At 43.7% G+C, this 27,790-nt stretch overlaps 2 protein-coding genes across 3 annotated transcripts; one reads left to right on the top strand and one right to left on the bottom strand.

Moving 5' to 3' along the window:
* LOC105162623 lies at positions 2,099-5,093 on the top strand. Its single transcript, XM_011080701.2, has 3 exons — positions 2,099-2,494; positions 2,740-4,035; positions 4,615-5,093. Exons 1-3 carry the CDS (start codon positions 2,312-2,314, stop codon positions 4,840-4,842), a joined length of 1,707 nt encoding a protein of 568 aa, XP_011079003.1. The 5' UTR covers positions 2,099-2,311; the 3' UTR covers positions 4,843-5,093.
* Positions 6,455-27,471, bottom strand: LOC105162743 (ribonuclease 3-like protein 3). Of its 2 annotated transcripts, XM_020693762.1 has the most exons (4): positions 27,121-27,471; positions 26,494-26,507; positions 26,051-26,183; positions 6,455-6,816 (listed from the first exon to the last, which is right to left on the bottom strand). In XM_020693762.1, exons 1-4 carry the CDS (start codon positions 27,460-27,462, stop codon positions 6,607-6,609), a joined length of 699 nt encoding a protein of 232 aa, XP_020549421.1. In that variant the 5' UTR covers positions 27,463-27,471; the 3' UTR covers positions 6,455-6,606. The 2 variants fall into 2 exon arrangements, 1 of the variants encoding a protein (XP_020549421.1); XR_002287079.1 differs by lacking the exon at positions 26,494-26,507 and having other exon boundaries at positions 6,684-6,816; positions 26,051-26,196.

Here is a 27,790-nt window from a genome sequence, read left to right as displayed (position 1 = left end):
AAAATATTAAGTGGTTAAAATAAAATATATTTGTATTTAAAAATCAAATACTTAAAAACAAGACAAAATACTTAGAAACAAGATAAAAACATGACAAAATAAGCAATGACAAACATTGCTTCTATTTTGGGCCATCTCTGAGATGGCCCAAAAACAAAGCCAAACATAAGGTATCTGTTTCTAGTTCAAAATACTGGCCATCTTGTTGGTGGAATGTAAATGGATCAGTATAATCTTCATTAATCCCAGCCATGAGAATGAAATTTTTTGTGGATGAAGAATAACAAATTTTTGCAGTATTTATACACGTTAAAATAACATAAAATTGGGTTTTGTAACACCAATTTTGCCAGAACCAACTATTACATGCATGTGTCACATTAGGGTCTCGATTTCAACAGGTCAAAGTTTTTCTTTTTTTTTTTTTTTTAAATTTTGTGTCAGAACTGGGATCTAAAATAGTCGGAACCAGGATTTCAGATCCCAATTTTAACGTGTATAGAATTTTTCTATTTTTTTTTCATAGCAGAACCGTTGTCTTAGACAAAAGTTCTACCTATATTTTTAAGACTTTTAAAAATAACACCTTTTAATATTTTTTTCACATTTAATAAATATTTTTTCCTAAATACAAACATCATATGCCAGTTTATTTATCTAAAGAGAGAAACTTCGGGTTTCAAAGATTTGGGAGTAGACCTATTGTAGGCATACAAAATTTATTGTGAATTATATATTGATATGTTCAACATATTTCTCATTAATTTTATATTTTTTTATGAAACAACATATTAATTGATGGATAAAATCAAATGCTGTTACGTGTGGAATTAAAGTGTTTTAAGGTAATTTAAATATTATCTTGCCAAAAAAAGGAAACAAATACCAACTATTTGATAATTCTAGATAATTTCTTGTGATTAAGGAACCAAATGCCAAGCAAATCATGAAGGGCCAATCTAATCGCATCACTTCATTAAGTAAATATGGCAAAGTCTTCCACCTTACAACTATAAATAAGGGTGTTTTTCCAATAATTGAGGGGGAAATTCTAGCTTGAACTAGGTTTGGCCGAACCAAACCAATTACAAAACAAGTGTGTGATTGGTTACTTTTCCTGAACTATACATCAATCACAGACCAAGTTTATTGTGTTTGCCCTATAATTAGTTCATGTTTAGCCGAGTCGGGTCCGGGATAGAATTTTTTCAATTGATAACACAACTCAAGGTACAAGACAAGAACACACAAGTAAAGAGAGAAGAAGACGTACCTAAGGACGCAAGCCAAGAGACAATGAGACACAATTAGAGATATAATTGAAGGCATAAATAGGAGAGCATTTACGACATTCCAAAAGCAGCTCTAGGCAGATAAAGAAAGATTCACGACGTTTAAGCCAAGAGTCAAGACATTTGTCGTAGAGACAATCTACATTCAATATCTAATTCATGATTGTAATGCGAAATCCATGAATTAACATTATCAAAGCTCAAATCTGTCTTGGCGGAAGATCAAAGCATTGGTTTCACTAAAACTATTCAAATCAAAATTATCAACTTTATATTTAATTCGAAAATAAATCGAAAAATTCTTGAATTAAAGTTATTGAATACCCAAGTAAACATTAGAGGAGATTAAAGCGTTAAATTTCACCAATAAAATTGCTAAAATAAAAGATTGTATTCTTGAAATGAAAAATCAGATGACTCATGCAAGAAATTTATACCTAAAATATCCAATAAAATTCAAAAAAATTATTTGTAATATGTTGTTGTTTTGTTAAATTTAAAAACACAAAATTCGAACCCACATGTGCGTTGTCGTTTGGTTGGGGTTGGGCATACGAACTCGATTCTGCTGGTGGGTTGGTGGAAGTATATATTTTCTTAGCGGAATTACTGTTCAAATATGGATACGTATAGGAGTAAAGAGGGAATTTTAATTTGTAGAGTTTAACTTGTGAATATCTTAAAATATTAAAATAAAATGGATTTTGAAACCACAATGGGCCTTGAATCAGTCCATACGGATCGGAATTTCTTCTTCAAAAGCCCAGATGCTTCTCGAAGTCTAAATATGAATCCCGCAGCAATCAGATCAATTGTTGGGTTGGGTAGAGAATTTCCTCTCGTATACTCTATATACAGGCATCAGCAAACCTTTCTCCCCAAGAAATCTGGAAATTCGATTTATATCGCACCAACCAAATAACATTCAATTGAAGGATTCCAATTTTAATTTGATCCGGAGAGAGAGAGAGAGAGAGAGAGAGAGAGAGAGAGAGAGAGAGGGTTTTGGAGTTTGAGGGATGGATTTCGAGTTCAGAAGGGCGAGGGAGAAGTTGGAGAAGGATCAGAGGGAGAGGAAAGAGAGAGCGAAATTGAAGTTGGAGAGAGAGCGGAAGGCTAAAGAAGAGGCCGTTCGCCAGCGCCAAGCTATAGAAGCGGCTCAGCGAGAGCGCCGTCTCGTCGCCGCTGAAGCCGAAGCGAAGGTTCGTTCTTTGATCTTTTGGCCCTTTGTTGCTTCAGTTTTTCGTGATGAATTTAATTATCCCATCATTTGAGACTTTGGAGCAATATTTCTTAGCTTAATTTATACTGCATAAGTTCTACATATGGGTATGATGGTGTATGTATTTGGAACTTATGAAGAGAACGGGATCATTTTAGAGTAAGAGATCTTGATTGTGGGTTTAAATCTGTATTTGTTCACTTCAGATTTATGTGTCTTTCTCAGGCAAATCAGCTAGCAGAAGAAAGTTTACTTGCTGGTCGTGGTGTCAACTTTGCTAGGATTTTAGAAGCTGTTCCTTATGAGGGTAGTGGGGATAAGATCAAATTACCACCTTCCTGTTTCACTGAATTGTCTGAACAAGGAGCTTTCGACAAGGGACCATTGCATTTCTCTTTATCTGTGATTCATCAGGAGGCTCATTTGGGTGCAGACAGTGCTCAAAAAGAATTGTTGAGAAAGACACATGCTGGTGTCCTGGAGTTCACTGCAGTAGAGGGTTTTGTAGCGCTTCCTGTGCACTGTTGGAGTAACTTATTCCCTGCAGCTGCTCTAAGTTCCGCTATGGTAGAAGTCCGTTATGTTTGGCTTCCGAAAGGAACCTATGCAAAACTTCAATCGGTTGAATTTGGATTTTCTGACATTCCCAATCACAAGGCTGTCCTGGAGACGGCCCTTCGCCAACATGCAACGCTTTCCCAAGGTGATATGCTGACCGTTAATCATGGTGTCCTGACATATCATTTGCGCGTTCTTGAGTTGAAACCTTCTTCCAGCATATCAGTTCTAGAAACAGATATTGAGGTTGACATTATGGGTCCGGAGTCTGCAGAAAGAGGAAACCAGCATGTGCTTAAACCTCTCATCCTTGGAAAGCCTGAGTCTGGAGTTGTTGATGAAGGAAACTACGTGTACTATAAGTTCTCTATAGATGACGATACTTGGAATAAAATTTCTTCCAAGGTTGCAAAATTTGTGGTTAATCTAGAGTCACATACACAAGATGGAGATATTGACCTGTATGTTTCCAAGCATCCTCTTCTGTTTCCTACACAGCACCAGCACATGTGGTCATCACACGACGTGGGTTCAAAGGCTTTGGTACTTGGTGTCGAGGATCAAAATTTTGGATCTGGCACTTACAGTGTTGCTGTATATGGCTTCAAAGGGACATCAAACTACCTGGTGTCAATAACTGTTCAAGATGTTTCCAGACAGAAGTTGGGCCAGCATGCTGCATCCTCATCATTTGCTGAGGTAGACACTGTAGAATGCCGGAACTGTAAACGTTATGTACCATCAAGGACCATTGGACTTCATGAAGCTTATTGTAGTAGACATAATATCATTTGCAAGCATACTGGTTGCGGGGTTGTTCTTAGGATTGAGGAGGCTGAGAGCCATGTCCACTGTGAAAAATGTGGTAAAGCTTTCCAACTGGGGGAAATCCAGAAGCACATGAAAGTGTTCCATGAGCCACTTTATTGCTCTTGCGGAATTGTTCTTGAGAAGGAGCAGATGGTTAGTATAAATCTTTCCACAGTTCTTCCCTTAATTCTGACCTTTTGGATTATATCTTTCTTAAATCATTTCTGGTGATGTGATGGTTTACTCGTATAATTTTCAGTTAATTTGCTTAATTCTCAGTCAAAGTCTTCTGGACATTTGCCTTTTCTTGATAGATAAATTATTTATTTAGTAATAGAACAAATGCTATGACATTTTTCAGGCCAGTTTGGCGCTTCATCACAATCAAAATTAAGAGGACTCTAAATAGGGATAGGACCTGTTTATCTACAGGGAAGCGCCTCATTATGCAATGTTATGGCCAAACTGGTACATAGGTTACAAAGTCAAGTCATGAAAACTTTTGCAACTTGTTAAGTTGAGAATGTGATATGATTGCCTACCGCATAAGTGTGAAGATGCTCCAGCTCTGATCTAGGTGGCGGTTGAATGGGGAATATCTCAAAATTTAGGACATCTATGAAGTTGCTGAACATCTATACCATATTATGATGCAGATTCTGGCAATTTTTCACTCCCTTTTTTTCCATTTATGTGTTGGTATTAATTTTTACGTTTGATAATTATTGACAGGTGCAACACCAGTCTTCAGATTGCCCCTTGCGGCTTATTACATGCCGATTCTGTGGAGATATGGTTCAAGCAGGAAATTCTGCTACCGATGCACGGGACCGAATTAGAGGATTATCAGAACATGAGAGCGTTTGTGGATCTAGAACTGCGCCATGCGATTCATGCGGGCGGTCGGTGATGTTGAAGGACATGGATATTCACCAGATTGCAGTACATCAAAAGAACTAGTCTTAATTTCTTATGTTGGTTGATTTGTGTTTGTGGGCCAAAATTCATGAGCTTTGAATATTTGACGGCCTTAGCTTTGTCGACATTGGCTTGACGGCGCTGTCAGGTATGATTTAAAACATGAAGGACTTCTTACCATCCTATGTAATTTGTATATTCTTGTGTACATTTTGTGATTCTAAGGCTTTCTTTTTGCTCAAAATCATGTCCACAGAGCTGTGCTGCAATAGAATCCACTTTCATGTCTTTTATAACTCAGAAATTATGATAACTATTGCTTTAGTAGTGCTTGACTCGAGGGCTTCTGATTGGATTTCTACTCCTTAAAAGATTGAATTTAATTCGAAAAACAACTTTTTGTTAAAGTAGAAAGTGTCTGAAATTGATATAAAAAGTAATTACAAACGAACCAAAGTGTTTCATGAACGAGTTTGAGTTTGATCGAGTATCCACTTCATTTGAGTTTACTATAGTTTATTTAATTGGTTTTTATCATAGCGATGGTATTGATTGAACTGATGTATTGTTTAATTTATTGAAATACTGATATTATTATGTAATTATCGTTTTTATCAAAATAATACTAATAATAAAGAAGAACTGAAATTAAATTAAGATTTCTACATAGAATATACCAGAAAACTACTGCAATGGAGTGTAGAACTGCAAACTGCAATGGTGTTAATTGGTCAATTGTACTGACCGTTAACTCATGAGGTAAGTGATAGTTTTTGAAATACCGGACAGTAAGTGTTGCAACAAGTAAATAAATTGTATTTTTACCCAAAACATTAAACACCCAATCTTCATGTATTAATATAAATTACCAAATCAATGTATAAGAAGTCTAAACAATTCAGATCTTTACAGGAACAACCTCTCTTTTGCAAATTTACAAGCACATGGTGGATGTAATTTACCTAAAAGGGTGTTTTTATAAATTTTTGTTCCCGAATGAGCGTTGATGTAACTTACAATTATAAATCGGGGGGTCGGTGTAATTTAAGTACTCATTATGTCATATATACAGGTTGTATGTATAAAGTATAGGAAGAATTATTTTAACACTCATTGACCTTTTTAGTCTATTTTCACAATCACTCTTACCTTTAAGGAAAATTATATATACACTCTTTAGAAATATCAATATCTTTTATACAAATTATTCATAATTTTTAAAAGATTACACATACATTACTCTAAAAACGTTAATATAATTACATAAAAATATTTATTTTTTTTATTGTGAGGAGTAGTTTCTGTAATTAGGCAAAAAAAAAAAAAAAAAGAATAGTAATGTATGGGTAAATATGATTATCCCTGGAATTTACTTTACAGGCCACTGTTCAGAGACGAATACTATGTTTGTCTTTATTTTCAAACTATTTTCGAGACAAGGTAAAACATACCCAATATTTGTCATCATTCAAACATACCTTATTTAGGTATTTTTAACTATTTTAGCATAAATACATATATATACACACACATATACATAAATATATATATATAAAAAATATGATTTCACAATGATTTGACAATAAATAGTAGTTTTTGTCTTCCAAAACACAACATTAAACATATAATACTTATTTTAAATTATCTCCGACAACAAATTCAAACATATATACTATCTCTAACACACACTTATTTATCTTTGTTTTTTTCTCTCTATCTCTACAAAACACAACAAAACACTCAAAAAACGAATTCAAAGATTATAGATGCTTTTCAACAAGCTTGTGGTATGAAATGAGTGTTGCTCTAAATTTGGCCACAACTCTCTTGGCACTGTATTTGGCTCTCCCAAGGAACTCTCCAGTCTACCGTGAATTCAATTTCTCCGGTTTCCCTCCACAAGTCTCTCATTTTCACTGTGAATTCGTGGCGCTGGCTCAGTTCTTGTAGCTGTGTCACCGGGTGTATCGGTAGAGTTGTTGGAGTTATTATTGGTTCAAGCAAATTCTTCACCACCTGTTGTCATCAATTTACAAATTAAGGTTGGTGTAATAATATCATGGTATTATGAAAAATCTGCAATTTTTTCGTTCGAGTTAATTGCATTTTACCCCCTATAAAGATAGTAATAGCCAAAAACTCTCATAAACAAAAAGAACGACACCTTTGGTCCCTTAAACTTTTTAAAAAGAAGCTTACTGCCTCCTTGCGCAGGAGGCCGCATTGCTCTTCTTTAAGAAAATTATTTAGGTGGGCATATTGCATCTTTTTTAGTTTAGGGTATTATTTGCGTATTACTATTTTCACAGTGAGGACTTCTGACTGAACTCTTTTTAGTCCTACGTATATTAATTTTGGGACTGGCGTTGTCAGGATATCGAGATACTCAAGGTGGTAATTTATCCCTAGTTTGCGTAATTTCAATACATTGCTAAAATGAGATTAAATCATGTAAATTTGACAAATTTGCAATTTTAGTCCTTACGTGCAAAATTTATGCAAAATTTTCATCAGAAATAGCAAAATTCGTAATTTTCAGTCATGTGAGCCTTATTTGATCAAGTCTCTGAAATTTTTTTTTTTTTTTTTCAGTGAACAATCTAAAAATTGCACAAAATCGAAGACATAATAGGGTAAATTGATCAGGTCAATATTTGAATGTTATGAAAAAGTCAATTCCTCAAAACCCTAAAATTATAGAATCAAAAATATAATTTTGCACGGCCATGCACCACCACCCATAGAATCAAGAAAGAGCTCTCAGCATCAAGAAAGAGCTCTCAGTGTGAGGTCATGAGTGTTTCTCTATCTAGAAAGTTTTCTCTCTAGAGTGCCTCAACATTGTCTTGCTCTATCACGATTTTCCTTCAATCTTCTGCAAATTCTGGTTCGATTATTCACTTCTCCTTGTGTTGCTCATCAATTTCACCGAACAATTCTGAGTTTCGAAGAATTTCAGCCGCCTGTAAAGCCTCTACAGTCGGCTGTTTCTACCAGCAAAATCTGTTCCTACTGTAAATTCGCTGTTGCTGCTGCAGATTCTCCATTGCTGCTGGTGGACTTCCTGCAGATTTCAGCACTAATGCGCAGTTTCCAATCCCTCTCAGGCCACATTCAGACGGAGATTCCACTTTTGTTTGGTCAGAAATTTAAATTTTGAATTTTTGAAATTCGAATTTCAACCACATTGGTTGTGCCTGCTGCTGTTTTTTTCAAAATTCTGTTACCTGCGCACCTTCCACCATCTTCACAGACTGTAATCGGTGGTAGAAAGGCCTGAATTTCTGAATTCTCTGGTGAACGGAGTATTCAAATTTTGAAATTTGATTGTGCTGCGAAACTGCCTACTGCTGCCATTATTCTCCATCATTTCTGCAGCTGTTTGTGCATTAGTTTCTGCAGCCGTTTCTGCTGCCGTTTCTGCTGCCGTCCCTCTGCCTGTTATGGCCAAGACTAACAAGGTACGAAAACCAGCTGCCGGCCTGCCCTCCGACCACCCGTCGGCCAAAACTGCAACAGTCAAAGCAGGTGCTACTGCCCGTCTGACGGGTGAGCACCAACCTGACAACAAGAAGCATAAGAAAGTCGACACTGTTACTACCGGCCAACCGTCCGGCCAGTCATTGACGGCATCCGCCAAAACGGCTGAAACACTTAGCAAATCGGCCGTCCAACAACCTGATTCCACAAATACCGGTAAGGCCACATTTGGTGACTTCATATCTTCCTTGGATGGTACCCCCTCGTGACTTCATATCTTCCTTGGATGGTACCCCCTCCTTCTCTAAGATTGATGCTCCAACGCCCACTGCCTCCCGGCCGGAAGGGAAGCAACCGAATACCGATAATGCAACTGAGAAGTCGGGCAAGGAACATACCTCATTTGCGGGGCTATTTAGCACCAACCGTAGACTCACCGACGAAAACAAACTCAGCATGTTTGAGCTTGACGATGGCCCTCTCACCTTGGAGCCCAATGACATGCTTGATGTTCGAAGCAAGCTGGGGTTTTGCCTCGTCGGCTATATTGCCGGCAAATTCCCAGGACTAAAAGCGATTCGTGCACTGTCCAAATCTTGGGGATCAAGCTTCCAACAACACGAGAGCGGTTGGTTAATCTTTCGCTTTGCCCGTGAAGAGGATAGGCAGCGGATTTTGTCCGAGGGACCTTATTTCATATATGGACGTCCCTCCTTCTTAAACACATGCCGGATTGTTTTGAGTTTAAAGAAGATGATATTAGCCTAACACCGGTTTGGGCCACCCTCCCATCACTCCCCCTTGAGTGCTGGCACCCAAATGCGCTTGGCAAGATAGGCTCTAAAATTGGCAACCCCATTGCCATGGATTCTCTTACGCTGAAGATGGAAAGGGTGTCGTATGCCAGAATACTGGTAGAAGTTGATGCCTCAAAAAAGCTTATTGACCAGGTGGAGTTCGTCATGCCAAACGGCATAACACGGAAACAACCGGTTGCCTATGAGTTCACCCCCAAATTTTGCACCGAATGCAACAGATTTGGCCACCTTAAAGAGACATGCCAGGGCACACACCCACCGGCCGCGACTGCTGCAGCTGCCCCTACTACTGCACCGGCCGTGACTGCTGCAGCTGCCCTTGCCAATGCACCGGCCGTGACTGCTGCGACTGCCCCCGCTACTGAATGGACTATGGTCCAAAGGAGGAAAAATGGCAAATCAACTGATGTAACAACCAAGCCGGCAGTGGAGGACCACCAACCAAATCCACTGGCCATCACGACGGACAAGGAACGGACTATCAAAAATGAAACACATTCATCCAAACTTCAGGATAATGAGGCTACCACACTGACAGAGTCTGATAACTCATCGACCAATTCCCCGACGGCCAATTTCATGCCGGGAATCAATTCCAATGAGCCTGTACGGGTGTTCAGTAAACCGGTAAAGCAAACAGGAGGGGAGTCTCCCCTTCGATCCCCATGAAGATTGGCTTTTGGAACATGAGGGGATTCAATCGACCCCTCAAACACAATGGGGTTGCCCACCTCATTAAGCATAACCAACTCTGTCTCTTGGGCATTTTGGAGACAAAGCTTGCAGCATCTAAGATTCAGGCTTTTCTTAGCCGATCATTTCCGGAATGGTGCCAAGCCAACAACTTTGACACCATTGCCGGTGGACGCATCTTGGTGATTTGGAACCCGGCAGTTATCGACCTTCAACCGGAGGATATCTCACCGCAAGTTATCCATTGCCGTGCCACGAATAAGTCCTCTCAACTCTCCTTCTATATATCGTTTTGTTATGGGCTATATTCTGTTGTCAATAGAAGGAGTATGTGGGAAAAGCTTACAGTATTGGGACAGATGATAAGCATTCCGTGGCTCATTATGGGAGACTTCAACTGTGTGAAATCTCCTGAGGAAAAGCAACATGGAGTGACGCCAACTTGGTACGAACTCAAGGATTTCGTGGACTGCTGTGCAGCACTTGGACTGCTTGACGTCCCCACAACGGGTTGCTATTACACATGGTATTCCAACTTCAACCCATCCGGATGCCTATCCGACCACTCCCCGGGTATTGTCACTATCTTTGATCATACTCCCACTAAACCAAAACTGTTCCGGTTTTTCAATATGTGGGCAGAACACCCGGACTTCTTATCCACTGTGGAGCAACGATGGAACTTGCATGTGGAGGGAACGCAACAATTCATTCTTTGCAAGAGGCTGAAAGCACTTCAAGCTGAACTGAAAACTTTCAACATGCAGCACTACAGCCACATTTCCACTAGGGCCAAAGAGGCTGACCTTGCACTGCAAGATGCTCAGAACCAGCTTGAAAACAACCCAGGAAATGTAAGGCTTCGGGAATCTTTGGGAGATCTTAGGAGGAAGGCCGTTTTCCTTGCCGAGGCTGAACGAAACTTCTTCTACCAAAAAGCCAAGATTCACTACCTCAAAGAGGGGGACCGAAACACGAAATTCTTCCACGACATGGTGAAAAGGAATGCTGCTAGAAAATCCATCACGGCAGTTACTAGAGCTGACGGGACGATCATTACGTCTGCCGATGCAATTGCCCAAGAGTTCGTCGATTACTATACAACACTCTTGGGCACCGAGTCTCACACCATCCCAGTTGATGATGGAGTGTTCGATTTTGGCCCCAAACTTTCCTCCGAGATTACTGATGAACTTTGCAGGGAAGTCACAGCAATGGAGGTCAAGGACGCAATATTCAACATAAACGACAACAAGGCACCCGGTCCCGATGGATATTCCTCATGCTTTTTCAAGAAAGCATGGAATGTGGTGGGTGACCAAGTATGCAGGGCCGTTCTGGATTTCTTTAGGAATGGACGGATGCTACGGCAACTGAACCACACCGTCATTGCTCTCGTGCCCAAATCAGAGCATTCCTCTTCCGTTGCTGACTACCGACCGATTTCGTGCTGCAATGTCATATACAAAGCCATCACGAAAATTATATCGGACAGACTTGCACCTGCATTGGGGCACCTTATCGACCATTGCCAATCTGCGTTTATTGGAGGTCGCAACATCACCGACAATATCTTCTTGGCGCAAGAAATGGTGCGGCAGTACTCGAGGAAACGGATTTCACCTCGATGTACTATCAACATCGATCTTCGCAAGGCATATGACTCGGTCTCGTGGACATTTTCCCCTCCTCTTTGCTGACGACTTGATGCTTTTCTCTCGAGGAGACCTTCCATCTATCCACATCCTGATGGAATGCCTGAAAGTTTTTAGGGACGCATCCGGCCTTTCCGTTAACACCTCCAAATCATGCATTTTTACGGCAGGCATTCGGAATGAAGAACTTGATGAAATCCTTGCTAGGACAGCGTTTGTGAGAGGTGAGATGCCAATCCGATACCTTGGCATTCCATTAGCGGCACAACGACTTTCAGTCAACAACTACTCACCGCTTGTGGACCAAATTGCCAATTGCATTTCGAAGTGGAAGTCGAAATCATTATCTTACGCAGGCCGACTGGAACTCGTCTGTTCGGTTATTCAGGGCGTGGAGTGTTTCTGGCTCCAAGTTTTTCCTCTTCCGGCGGTGGTCATCGAGAAAATTCACCATCTTTGTAGGAATTTCCTATGGAATTCTAGGAGGGCGCCGGTCGCTTGGGAGGAAATCTGCCATCCCAAGGGGAGGGCGCCGGTCGCTTGGGAGGAAATCTGCCATCCCAAGGAAGAAGGGGGACTCGGTATTCGGCACATATAATCTTGGAACGTGGCTCTACTTGCCCGTGTACTATGGAACATTCACCGCAAGGCAAACACGTTGTGGGTACAGTGGGTCAACGGTGTCTACCTCAGAGATGCATCAATCTGGGACTGGCAACCGAAGAAGGGGGATTCTCCACTCCTTCAACGGCTTGCCGAAATCCGCAACAGGATGATCATCGAATTTGGAACTTCAGAGGCAGCGATTGAGCAATTGACGAGATGGTCCACCCTAAAGGGACTCCAGACGTCGAAAGCCTATGAGTACTTCAGGCCAAAACTTGCGAGGCAGCCTTGGAAAGCAGCTATTTGGAATGCTTTCATCCCGCCGAAGTACTCGTTCATCATGTGGCTTGGTCTACGCAACAGATTGGCTACACGGGACAGACTCGAGTTCCTCCATGAGGAGGACTTATGTTCACTTTGCATCAACACCAAAGAATCGACCAAACACCTTTTCTTTGGTGCCCGTTTAGCAACTACGTTTGGTCACATATCCGAGTATGGCTTGGGATCAACCGACGTATGTCCACCTTGCACAGTGCGGTGAAATGGCTCAAGAAGGAGAAAACCGGATCCTCAGTTCATAACAAAGCACGACACCTAGCTTTGTCATGCACAGTCTACACCCTTTGGCGGCATCGTAACGAACTCATATTTGAGGGTGCAGTACCCAAACCCGAGGGCCTTATTATTTCCGTGAAGATCACTGTCTATAGGCTCCTCTTGTCACTTTTCCCGCACGGTTTAATTGCTCTTTAAACTTTAGTGTGGGTCCTTTTGTAACTCTCCGGGTATGCCCGGAGTACCTTGTAAATATTACTGGATGAATGAAAACTTACAATTCACCCAAAAAAAGAAAGAGCTCTCAGTCCGTCTTGGATTTCTTTAGGAGTGGGCGAATGCTACGACAGCTCAACCACACTATCATTGCCCTTGTGCCGAAATCAGATCATTCCACCTCTGTTGTGGATTACTGGCCGATTTCGTGCTGCAATGTCGTCTACAAAGCCATCACGAAAATTATCTCGGACCGGCTCGCGCCTGTTTTGGAGCACTTGATTGACCGATGCCAAGCAACGTTCGTGGGAGGCCGCAATATCACAGACAATATTTTCTTGGCCCAAGAAATGGTGCGACAGTACTCGAGGAAACGGATTTCAGCTCGATGTACTATCAACGTCGATCTTCGCAAGGCGTTTGATTCGGTCTCATGGACATTTCTCGCTCGAGTGCTTCACGGGTATGGTTTTGCCCCACTGTTTATATCTTGGATTATGGAATGCGTTTGCAATTCTTCCTTTTCAGTGGCTTTGAACGGCTCCCTTCACGGGTTTTTTCTGGGGAAGAAAGGCCTAAGGCAAGGAGACCCGATGTCGCCGGCCCTCTTCCTTCTTATCATGGAATATTTCTCCCGACTGGTCAAGAGGAACACATCCACTTCCGACTTCAACTTTCACCCCAAGTGCGAGAAGTTGAAAATCACGCACCTCCTCTTCGCCGAAGACCTCATGCTTTTCTCCCGTGGCGACCTTCCATCTATCCACATCTTGATGGAATGTCTCCGAGAGTTCAGGGACGCATCCAGCCTCACCGTCAATACCTCGAAGTCAAGCATTTTCACAGCGGGCATCCAAAATGAGGAGCTTGATGGGATTCTCGCTCGGATGGAATTTGCGAGAGGTGAGATGCCGGTCAGATACCTTGGCATTCCACTTGCGGCACAGCGGCTTTCGGTCACCTACTACTCACCGCTTGTGGATCAAATTGCCAACTGTATTTCGAAGTGGACGGGCAAATCCCTATCTTATGCAGGCCGACTTGAACTTATTCGCTCAATTATTTAGGGGGTGGAGTGCTATTGGCTCCAAGTTTTCCCACTTCCAGCGGCGGTCATCGAGAAAATTCACCGTTTGTGCAGGAATTTTCTGTGGAACTCTAGGAGGGGACTGATCGCTTGGAAGGAAATCTGCCATCCCAAGGAAGAAGGTGGACTTGGCATCCGGCACATACAGTCTTGGAACGTGGCCCTACTTGCTCGTGTACTATGGAACATCCACCGCAAGGCAGACACGTTGTAGGTGCAGTGGGTCAACGATGTGTACCTTAGAGATGCATCAATATGGGACTGGCAACCGAAGAAGGGAGATTCACCACTCCTTCAACGGCTTGCCGAAATCCGCAATAGGGTGGTCACTGAATTCGGGACTTCGGAGGCAGTGATTGAGCAGATGACGAGATGGTCCACCCCAAAGGGTCTCCAGACATCGAAAGCTTATGAGTACTTCAGGCCAAAACTTGCGAGGCAGCCTTGGAAAGCAGCTATCTGGAAGGCTTTTATCCCGCCGAAGTACTCATTTATCTTGTGGCTTGGCTTGCGCGGTAGACTAGCTACGAGGGACAGACTTGGATTCCTCCAAGAGGAGGATTTGTGCTCGCTTTGCATCAACACCAAGGAATTGGCCAAGCACTTTTTCTTTGAGTGCCCATTCAGCAACTACGTTTGGTCACGCATCCGACACTGGCTTGGAATTAACCGGACTATGTCAACCCTTCAAAGTGCGGTCAAGTGGCTCAAGAAGGAGAAAACAGGTTCCTCCGTGCAGAACAAAGCGCGACACCTCGCTTTGGAATGCACGGTGTACACACTTTGGAGGCAGCGCAACGAAGTCATCTTCGAGGGCTCAACAGCCTGTCCCGAGAGGCTTATTAATTTAGTCAAGGTTACATTGTATAGGGTCCTTTGGACACTCTTCCCACACGGTTTTGATTGTTCTTAATCTTTAGCGTGAGCTTTTGTATCTCTCCGGGTATGCCCGGAGTACATTGTAAATGTTATTCTTGGTTGAATGAAACTTACATTTCACCCAAAAAAAAAAAGAAAGAGCTCTCAATGGAGTGAGGTCAAGAGGTTTCTCTCTCTAGAAAGTTTTCTCTCTAGAGTGCCTCATCTTTGGTTTGCTCTTCCATGCCTCTTCTTCAAGTTTCGGCAAATTCCGGACCGATTAAACGTTTCCCCTTCGGCTGCTCATTGTTTCTACCGAACGATTTTGGATTTTGAAGTCATCTTGCCGGCGGGAAAGCCTCCATCAAAGCTGTAAAACAGTTTCTGTTTTTCTGCTGTTTCTACTGCTGTTTTGGGCGTATTTCTGCTACAATTTGCAGCCACTTGCACGGGCTGCATTTTTCTGCTATTGCTGTGTGTTTTTGGCACCATTTTGTTGCTGCAGTGTGCAATTTTTCCACCATTTTCTCTGCAGAAATTCTGCTATTTCTGCTGCTATTTTTGGCGAAAATCTGCTGCATTTTGTAGCCATTTGCATGGGCTGAAGCTCGCTGCTATTGCTGTCCGTTTTGCTACTGTTTTACTGTTGCTACTGTGAGTTTTTCAGCCATTTTTTACGGCCAAATCAAGCTCTGCCGGAGGTAGGTGGGACTTTCCTTTTCTGGCAGCAACAAAAACTGCCTGCTGCCTGCAAACTCTGCACTTTCCCTGCCTGCCTGCTGTTTCCTGCAATTTCTGCAGCTGTTTTCCTATTTTGGAGCTGCATTTTTCTGCAGCAACTCCTCCACTGCTGCACACCTGTTTTTGCTTCAAAAACCAGCCATGGCTAAGAACAAGAAGGTAATGAAACCTGCTGCAAAAACTGCTTCTGGCCAGCCCTCCGGCCGGTCTTCGGCAGCGGCTGAAACTACCAAAAATGCTGCTGCAACAGTCCATCCACCGCCCACAAAACCGGCCAGCGCCGCCACCACCGCCGGCAAGGTTAGTCCATCGAATTTTACAGATTTATTTTCTGACTTGGAGGCTACCCCCTCCTTTCTCAAGAAAGATGTTGCAGCGAACACAACCGACATTCGGTCGAAGGATAAATTGCCGGCGACGGAAAATGCCGAAAAGAAAACGGTCTCTTTTGCGGGACTATTTAGCACCAACCGCCGACTTACCGAGGAAAACAAGCTCACCAAATACGCGGTTGATGATGGCCCATTCACTTTGGGTTCCGACGACTTGCTTGACGTCCGAACAAAATTGGGTTTCTGTCTCGTCGGCTACATTGCCGGCAAATTTCTGGGACTAAAGGCAATCCGTGCACTGTCCCAATCTTGGGGAGCCAGCTTCCAACAACACGAGAGTGGCTGGTTAATTTTCCGATTCGCACGTGAGGAGGACAGTCAGCGTGTCTTGGCGGGTGGACCATACTTTGTCTACGGACGTCCTCTCCTTTTGAAGCATATGTCGGAATGCTTCGAGTTCAAAGAAGATGATATTAGTCTCACGCCGGTCTGGGCCATGCTCCCATCGCTACCCCTTGAGTGTTGGCACCCAACCGCCCTCGGGAAAATTGGTCCGAGACTTGGCACTCCGATTGCCATGGACACGTTGACCATGAAGATGGAACGGGTTTCATATGCCCGAATCCTGGTGGAGGTCGATGCATCACAGAAACTGAAAGACGAAGTGGAGTTTGTTATTCCAAATGGCATAATGCGTAAGCAACATGTGGTCTATGAATTCACTCCGAAATTCTGCACAGATTGCAGCAGATTTGAGCACTTGCAAGAGACATGCAAAGGTTTAACGGCCGTTCCCCCCATCGTCGTCCCTGCCGCTGCCGCCCCTGTTGCTGCACCAGCTAAGCCGGTAGAGGCAGCAAAGAATAAGCCGGCAGAATGGACAGTCGAGCACAGAAGGAATAAGGGCAAAACTATAGCTACTGCAGCAAAGCCAACAGTAGAGGTGCAGCAACCGCCTTCTCCACCGGCCGGCAAAGTGGAACAGGGGAAGCAGAACATGAGGGCACCGCAACCGCGAAAGCCTGAGGATGCAGTGGTTCTTTCACCGGCTGATTCTGTAAGCTCATCAACTGATTCGTCGACGGCCATACAAAATAAAATGCCTGGGAGAAAGACCGAGGAGAATGCAGCGTTGGGCGGCACATCGAAAAAGAGGGCCGAAGGGGAGTACCCCCCTCAATCCCCATGAAGATAGGATTCTGGAACGTGAGGGGCTTTAATCGGCCTCTCAAACACAATGGGATCGCCCACCTCATTAAGAATAATCGGCTTTGCCTCTTGGGCATCTTGGAGACAAAGCTTGCAGCATCATCTATTCCGAAGATTCTAAGTCGCTCATTTCCGGGATGGTGCCAAACCAACAACTTTGACACCATCGCTGGCGGACGCATCCTTGTGGTTTGGGACCCCGCAGTCATTGACCTACATCCGGTTGACTGCCGTGCCACGAATAAGTCTTCTCAACTCTCCTTCTAGATTTCATTTACATATGGTTTTTATTCTGTTGTCAATCGAAGGAGCATGTGGGATAAACTTACTGATTTGGGACAAGCACTTAGCATGCCATGGCTTATAATGGGCGATTTCAACTGTGTGAAATCTCCCGAGGAGAAGCAGCTTGGAGTGGCACCGACTTGGTATGAGCTTAAAGATTTTGTGGACTGTTGTGTAGCACTTGGATTACTCGACGTTCCCACTACGGGCTGCTACTACACATGGTATTCCAACAACGAAAGCAACCCCGTATGCTGCAAGCTCGACCGGGTCTTATACAACAATGAATGGCTTGAAGCCGGCTTGTATTGCAGCGCCCATTTCAATCCACCGGGATGCCTATCCGACCACTCTCCGGGTATTGTTTCTATCTTTGATCATGCACCCACCAAGCCAAAATCGTTCTATTTTTTCAATATGTGGACAGATCATCCGGATTTCTTAGCTACTGTTGAAGCAAGATGGAATTTGAGCGTGGATGGAACGCCGCAATTCAAGATGCCCAGAACCAACTTGAATCCAATCCGGGAGATGTGGCGCTACGGAACTCTTTAGGAGATCTTAGGAAGAAGGCTGTTTTTCTCGCCGAAGCCGAACGACACTTCTTCTACCAGAAAGCCAAAATCCACCATCTTAAAGAGGGGGACCGCAACACCAAGTTCTTCCACGACATGGTGAAGAGGAATGTTGCTAGGAATTCCTTCGGGGCAATCACTAGGGCGGACGGGACTGTTATCACTGTTGCCGAGGATATTGCACACGAGTTTGTTGATTACTACACATCACTTCTGGGCACCGAGGCTCACACCCTCCCTATCGACGATGGTGTGTTTGAATGGGGGCCCTTACTTTCCCCTGAGCATACTGTGGAGCTTTGCCGGGCAGTCACGCCGTTGAAAGTCAAGGATGCCATCTTCCATATTAGCGACAACAAGGCTCCCAGGCCAGATGGATATTCCTCGTGCTTTTTCAAAAAAACATGGAACATTATCGGTGATCAAGTTTGCAGGGCCGTCTTGGATTTCTTTAGGTGTGGGCGGATGCTACGGCAACTCAACCACACTATCATTGCCCTTGTGCCGAAGTCAGATCATTCCACCTACGTTGCGGATTACCGGTCGATTTCATGCTGCAATGTTATTTACAAGGCCATCACGAAAATTATCTCGGACCGGCTCGCGCCCGCTTTGGAGCACTTGATTGACCGATGCCAAGCTGCGTTTGTTGGAGGCCGCAATATCACAGATAATATTTTCTTGGCCCAAGAAATGGTGCGGCAATACTCGAGGAAACGGATTTCACCTCGATGTACTATCAACATCGGCCTACGCTCGGTCTCATGGACTTTTCTCTCCCGAGTTCTTCACGAGTATGGATTTCCTCCACTATTTATATCATGGATTATGGAATGCGTTTGCAACTCTTCCTTTTTAGTGGCTATGAATGGCTCTCTTTATGGGTTTTTTCTGGGGAAGAAAGGCCTTCGGCAAGGAGACCCGATGTCGCCGGCACTCTTTCTTCTTAGTATGGAATATTTCTCCCGATTGGTCAAGAGGAAAAGATCTACTTCGGACTTCAACTTTCACCCAAAATGTGAGAAGTTGAAAATCACACATCTCCTCTTTACCGACGACCTCATGCTTTTCTCCCGTGGCGACCTACCATCTATCCATGTCTTGATGGAATACCTCCAGGAGTTTAGGGACGTATCCGGCCTCACCATCAACACCTCTAAGTCAAGCATTTTCACAGTGGGTATTCAAAATGAGGAGCTTGATGGGATTCTCGCTTGGATGGAGTTTGCGAGAGGTGAGATGCCGGTCAGATACTTGGCATTCCACTAGCGGCACAACGGCTTTCTGTCACCAACTACTCACCACTTGTGGATCAAATCGCCAACTGCATTTCGAAGTGGACGAGCAAATCATTATCTTATGCAGGCCGACTGGAACTTATCCGTTCAGTTATTCTGGGGGTGGAGTACTTTTGGCTCCAAGTTTTTCCACTTCCAGCGGCGGTCATTGAGAAAATTCACCGGCTTTGCAGGAATTTTATATGGAACTCTAGGAGGGCACCGATCGCTTGGGAGGAAATCTGCCATCCCAAGGAAGAAGGTGGACTCGGTATTCGACATATTCAGTCTTGGAACGTGGCTCTCCTTGCTCGTGTATTATGGAACATCCACCGCAAGGCAGACACGTTGTGGGTGCAGTGGGTCAACGGTGTCTACCTCAGAGGTGCATCAATTTGGGACTGGCAACCAAAGAAGGGGGATTCTCCACTCCTTCAACGGCTTGCCGAAATTCGCAATAGGGTGGTCACCGATTTTGGGTCTCCAGAAGCAGCAATCGAACAATTGACAAGATGGTCTACCCCGAGAGTGTCTCCAAACATCGAAAGCTTATGAGTACTTCAGGCCGAAACTTGCGAGGCAGCCTTGGAAAGCGGCTATATGGAAGGCTTTTATCCTGCCGAAGTACTCATTTATCTTGTAGCTTGGCTTGCGCGGTAGACTAGCCACAATGGATAGACTTGGGTTCCTCCAAGAGGAGGATTGTGCTCACTGTGCATCAATACCAAGGAATCGGCCAGGCACCTTTTCTCTGAGTGTCCGTTCAGCAACTTCGTTTGGTCACGCATTTGACATTGGATTGGGCATCAACAGGACTATGTCAACCCTTCAAAGTGCGGTTAAGTGGCTCAAGAAGGAGAAAACAGGTTCCTCCGTGCAGAACAAAGCGTGACACCTCGCTTTAGCATGCACGGTCTACACACTTTGGAGGCAACACAATAAAGTCATCTTTGAGGGCTCAACGCCCTGTCCCGAGGGGCTCATTAGTTCAGTCAAGCTTACATTGTATAGGGTTCTTTGGACGCTTTTCCCACACAGTTTGATTGTATCTTAATCTTTAGCGTGGGGTTTTTTGTATCTCTCCGGGTATGCCCGGAGTACACTGTAAATATTCTTGGATGAATGAAACTTACATTTCACCTAGAAAAAAAGAAAGAGCTCTCAGTGAGGTCAAGAGGTTTCTCTCTCTAGAAAGTTTTCTCTCTAGAGTGCCTCATCTTTGTTTTGCTCTTCCATGTCTCTTCTTCAAGATTCTGCAAATTTCGAACCGATTAAATGTTTTCCCTTCGGCTGCTCATCGTTTCTACCGAACAGTTTTGGGTTTTGAGGTCGTTTTACCGGCTGAAATGCCCCCACCAAAGTTATAGAACTGTTTTTGCTGTTTCTGCTGCTGGTTTGGGCGAATTTCTGCTGCAACTTGCAGCCATTTGCAAGGGCTGCAGCTCGCTATCATTTTGCTGCTGTTGCTGTGCATTTTTGCCATTGTTTTGCTGCTGCAGCTGGGCATTTCTCCTCCATTTTCACAGGCCAAAATCAGCTGCAAACGGGTTTAAATTCTGCTGCAATTTGCAGCCATTTGCATGGGTTGCAGCTTGCCACTGTGTTGCTGTTGTTGCTGTTCGTTTTGCCATCATTTTGCTGCTGCTTCTGTGCATTTTTACACCATTTTTGCCGGCCAATCCAAGCTGCCCGGAGGTAGGTGGGTCTTTTCCATTTCTGACAGCAACTAAAACTGCTTACTGCACTGCAAAGCCTGCACTTTCCCTGCCTGCCTGCTGTTTCCTGCAATTTCTGCAACACTTTCCTGTTTTGGTGCTGCATTTTTCTGCAGCAACTTTTGCCACTGCTGCACACCCCCATTCTGTCTCAAATATCAGCCATCGCAAAGAACAAGAAGCCTTTGAAAACTATTGCAAATGCTGCTTCACGCCAGCCCTCCGGCCGGTTTTCGGCAACAGCTGAAACTGACAAAATTGCTGATGCAACTGTCCATCATCCGCCTCTCAAACCAGCCGGCCAGCATGCTAATGCCACCACCACCACCACCAAGGTCAGTCCTTCGGATTTCAGTGGTTTCATTTCTGACTTGGAGGCTTCTCCCTCCTTTATTGCAAAGAATAATGTAGAGAAAGAACCGGTCCCCGGCCGGAGGCAAAACAGCCGGCGAAAGAGGCCACTATTGAAAATACCCGCTCGGATAAAGTCTCTTTTGCAGGATTATTTAGCAACAACCGCAAATTAACCGATGAACATAAGCTCACAAAATTTGCGGTGGATGATGGCCCCCTCATGTTGGGGTCCGATGACCTACTTGATGTCCGGGCCAAATTGGGATTCTGCCTCGTTGGCTACGTGGCCGGCAAATTCCCTATACTGAAAGTAATACGAACACTTTCCCACTCTTGGGGAGCAAGCTTCCAGCAACACGAAAGTGGTTGGTTAATCTTTCGTTTTGCCCGAGAGGACGATAGGCAGCGAGTACTAGCCGGTGGTCCCTATTTCGTGTGTGGACGGCCCTACTATTGAAGCACATGTCGGACTGCTTCGAATTTAAAGAAGATGATATCAGGCTCACGCCGGTTTGGGCCACACTTCCATCTCTGCCCCTTGAGTGTTGGCATCCGAACGCTCTAGGGAAGATTGACTCCAGGATTGGCACTCCGATTGCCATGGATTCCCTCACGATGAAAATGGAACGAGTCTCGTACGCCAGAATCCTGGTTGAAGTGGATGCATCAAAGAAGCTAATCAAGCAAGTGGAGTTTGTTATGCCAAATGGCATAACTCGAAAACAGCCGGTGGCTTATGAATTCACCCCCAAGTCTTGTACAGCTTGCAACAAATTTGGGCACTTGCAAGAGACCTGCCAAGGTCTACCGGCCATTCCCCCCACAGCCGTCCCGGCCGCTACCACTCCCGTTGCTGCACCTGTCAAGCCGGCAGAGGCAACAAAGTCAAAGCCTGGTGAATGGACGGTCGTGAATAGGAGGAACAAGGGTAAAGCCACAGCTACTGCAACTAAGCCGATAGTGGAGGCGCAGCGACCGACTTCTCCACCGGCCGGCAAGGTGGAACAGGGTCGGCTGAGCATGAAGGCACCACAACCACTCAAGCTTAAGGATAAAGAGGTTCCTTCACCAGCAGCTTATTCAGGAAGCTCATCAACTGACTCCCCGACGACCACTCAACATGAAATGCCGGGGATTAAAACCGATGGGATTGCAGGGACGTATAGCCATCCGGAGAAGTAGGCAGGAGGGGAATCTCCCCCTCTATCATTATGAAGATCGGTTTTTAGAACGTGAGGGGCTTTAACCGGCCTCTCAAACATAATGGGGTTGCCTACCTCATTAAGAATAACCGGGTTTATCTCTTGGGCATTTTGGAGACAAAGCTTGCAGCATTATCTATCCAGAAGATTCTCAGCCACTCATTTCCGGGGTGGTGCCAAACCAACAACTTTGACACCATCGCTGGCGGACGCATCCTTGTGGTTTGGGACCCGGCAGTCATTGACATACATCCGGTGGATATATCACCCCAAGTGATTCACTGCCGTGTCACGAATAAGTCCTCTCAACTATCCTTCTATATTTCATTTACATATGGTCTTTATTTTGTTGTTAATAGAAGGAGCATGTGGGAGAAACTATCTGATTTGGTCAATCACTGAGCATGCCATGGCTTATTATGGGCGATTTCAACTGTATGAAATCTCCCGAGGAGAAGCAGCTTGGAGTAGCTCCGACTTGGTATGAGCTTAAGGATTTTGTGGACTGCTGTACATAGCTTGGATTACTCGACGTTACCACTATGGGCTGCTACTACACATGGTATTCCAACAATGAAAGCAACCCCGTATGGTGCAAGCTCGATCAGATCCTTTACAACAATGAATGGCTTGAGGCCGATTTGCATTGCAGTGCCCATTTCAATCCACCGGGATGCCTTTCCGACCACTCTCCGGGTATTGTTTCTATTTTTGATCCTGCACCAACTAAGCCAAAACCGTTTCGCTTTTTCAATATGTGGGCAGATCATCCGGATTTCTTAGCTACTGTTGAAGCTAGATGGAATTTGAGCGTAGATGGAATGCCGCAATTCAGCCTTTGTAGGAGACTGAAAGCACTTAAAGGCGCGCTTAAGGCATTCAACACGCAGCACTAGGAGACTGAAAGCACTTAAAGGCGCGCTTAAGGCATTCAACACGCAGCACTACAGCCACATCTCCGCCAGGACTAAAGAAGCTGAGCTTGCCCTGCAAGTTGCCCAGAACCAACTTGAATCCAATCCGGGAGATGTGGCACTAGCCGTTTTCATTGCCGAGGCCGAATGACACTTCTTCTACCCGAAAGCCAAGATCCACCATCTTAAAGAGGGGGACCGCAACACCAAGTTCTTCCACGACATGGTGAAGAGGAATGTTGCTAGATCTTAAAGAGGGGGACCGCAACACCAAGTTCTTCCACGACATGGTGAAGAGGAATGTTGCTAGGAATTCCATCGAGGCAGTCACTAGGGCGGATGGGACTGTTATCACTGCTGCCGAGGATATTGCCCAAGAGTTCGTTGATTACTACACATCACTCTTGGGCACCGAGGCTCACACCCTCCCTGTCGATGATGGTGTGTTTGAATGCGGCCCCATACTCTCCCCCGAGCATACCGCGGACCTTTGCCAGGCAGTCACACCAGTGGAGGTCAAGGATGCCATATTCCATATTAGCGACAACAAGGCTCCCGGCCCAGATGGATATTCCTCGTGCTTTTTCAAGAAAGCATGGAACATTGTGGGTGATCAAGTTTGCAGGGCCGTCTTGGATTTCTTTAGGAGTGGGTGGATGCTACGGCAGCTCAACCACACTATCATTGCCCTTGTGCCGAAGTCAGATCATTCCACCTCTGTTGCGGACTACCGGCCGATTTCGTGCTGCAATGTTATCTACAAGGCAATCACGAAAATCATCTCGGACCGGCTCGCACCTGCTTTGGAGCACTTGATTGACCGATGCCAAGCTGCGTTTGTAGGAGGCCGCAATATCACGAATAATATTTTTTTGGCCCAAGAAATGGTGCGGCAGTACTCGAGGAAACAGATTTTACCTCGATGTACTATCAACGTCGACCTACGCAAGGCGTTTGACTCAGTTTCATGGACATTTCTCGCCCGAGTTCTTCACGGGTATGGTTTTCCCCCACTGATTATATCTTAGATTATGGAATGCGTTTGCAATTTATCTTTTTTTCAGTGGCTTTGAACGGCTCCCTTCATGGATTTTTTCCGGGGAAGAAAGGCCTAAGACAAGGAGACCCGATGTCGCCGACCCTCTTCCTTCTTAGTATGGAATATTTCTTCCGACTGGTCAAGAGGAAAACATCTACTTCGGGCTTCAACTTTCACCCCAAGTGCGAGAAGTTGAAAATCACACATCTCCTCTTTGCCGACGACCTCATGCTCTTCTCACGTGGCGACCTTCCATCTATCCATGTTTTGATGGAATGCCCCCAAGAGTTTAGGGACGCATCCGGCCTCACTGTCAATACCTCTAAATCAAGCATATTCACAGCGGGCATTCAAAATGAGGAGCTTGACGGGATTCTCGCTCGGACGAAGTTTGCGAGAGGTGAGATGCCGGTGAGATACCTTGGCATTCCACTAGCGGCACAGCGGCTTTGGGTCACCAATTACTCACCGCTTGTAGATCAAATTGCCAACTGCATTTCAAAGTGGACGGGCAAATCCTTATCTTATGCAGGCCGACTGGAACTTATTCGTTCAGTTATTCAGGGGGTGGAGTGCTTTTGGCTCCAAGTTTTTTCACTTCCAGTGGCGGTCATCGAGAAAATCCACCGGCTTTGCAGGAATTTTCTATAAAACTCTAGGAGGGCACCGGTCGCTTGGGAGGAAATCTGCCATCCCAAGGAAGAAGGTGGACTCGGTATTCGGCACATATAGTCTTGAAACGTGGCTCTCCTTGCCCGTGTATTATGGAACATCCACCACAAGGCAGACACGTTGTGGGTGCAATGGGTCAACGGTGTCTACCTTAGAGGTGCATCAATCTGGGACTGGCAACCGAAGAAGGGGGACTCTCCACTCCTTCAACGGCTTGCCGAAATCCGCAACAGGGTGGTCACTGATTTTGGGTCTTCGGAGGCAGCGATCGAACAGATGACGAGATGGTCTACCCCAAAGGGTTTCCAAACGTCGGTAGCTTATGAGTACTTCAGGCCGAAATTTGCGAGGCAGCCTTGGAAAGCGGCTATATGGAAGGCTTTTATCCCGCCGAAATACTTATTTATCTTGTGGCTTGGTTTTCGCAGTAGACTAGCTACAAGGGACAGACTTGGGTTCCTCCATGAGGAGGATTTGTGCTCACTATGCATCAACACCAAAGAATCGGCCAAGCACCTTTTCTTTGAGTGCCCGTTCAACAACTTCGTTTGGTCACGCATCCTACACTCGCTTGGCATTAACCGGGACTATGTCAACCCTTCAAAGCGCGGTCAAGTGGCTCAAGAAGGAGAAAACAGGTTCCTCCGTGCAGAACAAAGCGCGACACCTCGCTTTGGCATGCACGGTTTGGAGGCACCACAACGAAGTCATCTTTGAGGGCTCAACGGCCTGCCCCGAGCGGCTTATTAGTTTAGTCAAGGTTACATTGTATAGGGTCCTTTGGACGCTTTTCCCACACGGTTTCATTGTTTCTTAATCTTTAGCGTGGGCTTTTGTATTTCACCGGATATGCCCAGAGTACATTGTAAATATTCTTGAGTGAATGAAACTTACATTTCACCCAAAAAAAAAAATATAATTTTGCAGATCGACAATCATGAAAATGGAGGAGAAATTTATATACCTTCCATGTTGTTTGGATGGAGGATTTGGAGTCAATGTATATGGCTCCAATCAAGGATTCAACAACGTCAGCAAGCACCTTTGGAGCATCAATCAACCCTGATGAATGCAAAGGATAATCCACCATTGCTTCCCTAACTCATTCGTCTGCATGCAGACAACATATGCAATAACCAAAAATTATTTACTATGCTTATTTTCATTTTCAAGTGATCTCTTAAACGAATCAAAATATATATACTTAATATTTGTCATAATACACAAACATTTTATTTAGGTGTTTTTAATTGTTTTAGTATAAATACATACATATACATAAATATATAAAAATACATAACTTAACAATGAATCGTAATTTTTATCTCCCAAAACACAATATTAAATAATAATACTTATTTTAGATTATCTCCAAAAATAAATCCAAACATACATACTATCTCTAACACATACTTATTTATCTTTGTGTTTTTCTCTCTCTCTCTCTTTATCTTCACAAACCACAACAAAACACTTAGAAAATGAATTCAAACACTATGATTAATTGTATTATATCTCATATATTTTAGACAGATCCAAACATTATCTCTCAACTACAACTCACAGGCAATGAAATTCTCTATACTTAATGCTATGCAAACTCGAGTTGATCGGTTTTTGTTAGTCTTTCTTTCTTCCTTTCTTTCTTTCTCTCTTTTTTTTTTTTTATGTGTTGATTGGGTAAAAAGTTGGTGGTTCGGACAAATTAAAACTTTTATTTCTATCAAAAGAATTATTACATACTAGCATTAATCGACCCACACTCGATGGATGTATATATATAATACTTAATTATTTTTATTATATTATTTAATTAAATAAAATAAATTAATGGAGCCGTGTTAGTGGTCCCACATATATTTTTCATCAATTATTGGATGAAAAATGCACGTTAGGATTAAAATTAAAAAAAATTCAAATTATGTAACGCAATGTCGGAAAACAGTAATAAATTAGACTAAATTAAAAAACACTCTAAAAAGCAATTTTCCAAAAAAAAAAAAAAGAAAAAAAAAGAGTAGAAGTATGATATACTTGTATTGCAAGCAAAGGTATATTATGTCGTAGATATTCATGCAGCCGGTGTCTCAGAGCCGCACGTGCAAGCTTCTCAGTGTCAGCGTTGGCAGCCCGAAGTCTGGTGAGCCTAGCCGGGTCCAAATCCGGGTACAGAAAGTAGTGCTCTTTGGTAATGAAGAAATGCAGAGCTGCATCCCCAACATGCGCGAGCCACTCAAAGGAGGAGCAACCCTCCTCGTAGGAGTGATGGGTGAACGCTTGTTGTAAGAGAATCGGGTCGTGGAACCCGTACCCGGTTATCAACTGGATCTCCTTGACAAGATTAGGGTTTTCTTCTTGTTCTTCTCCCATGATCATATGATTTCTTTTTTCTTGGTGGAATAGATGGAGAAGAGGAATGATGATATTTGAATGACTACTGCTTTTTTTTTTTTTTCTTTTGGGATAAATTACAACCACATATTCTAAAATTTGACATAATTAAAAATATCCTCCTCAAAAGAAAATAATTATGTAGTCCTCTAGACTATAAGGTATAAATTACTATTTTATTCTTACTAATTTTTTTTTAAAAAACATTTGAAAAAATATATAAAAAAATGAGGTAGGGTAAAGTAAATAATCTATAAGGTATGTATAAATCCATAATTAAAAAAAATTAAAAAATTCTAAAAAAATATATCAA

The sequence above is a fragment of the Sesamum indicum genome, linkage group LG5 (genome assembly GCF_000512975.1).
Source record: "Sesamum indicum cultivar Zhongzhi No. 13 linkage group LG5, S_indicum_v1.0, whole genome shotgun sequence".
Classification (NCBI taxonomy): Eukaryota; Viridiplantae; Streptophyta; class Magnoliopsida; order Lamiales; family Pedaliaceae; genus Sesamum; species Sesamum indicum.
Note: the sequence above shows the minus strand (reverse complement) of the source record. Positions and strands in the feature narration are given on the sequence as shown.

Bases quoted from the DNA above. Each gene is read 5' to 3' on its own strand.
- LOC105162623 (XM_011080701.2), top strand. From the start codon at position 2,312: ATGGATTTCGAGTTCAGAAGGGCGAGGGAGAAGTTGGAGAAGGATCAG. The intron at 2,495-2,739 runs GTTCGTTCTTTG...TGTCTTTCTCAG, and splicing joins CCGCTGAAGCCGAAGCGAAG to GCAAATCAGCTAGCAGAAGA. The intron at 4,036-4,614 runs GTTAGTATAAAT...AATTATTGACAG, and splicing joins TTCTTGAGAAGGAGCAGATG to GTGCAACACCAGTCTTCAGA.
- LOC105162743 (XM_020693762.1), bottom strand. From the start codon at position 27,462: ATGATCATGGGAGAAGAACAAGAAGAAAACCCTAATCTTGTCAAGGAG. The intron at 6,817-26,050 runs GTATATAAATTT...TGATGACAACAG, and splicing joins CCATCCAAACAACATGGAAG to GTGGTGAAGAATTTGCTTGA.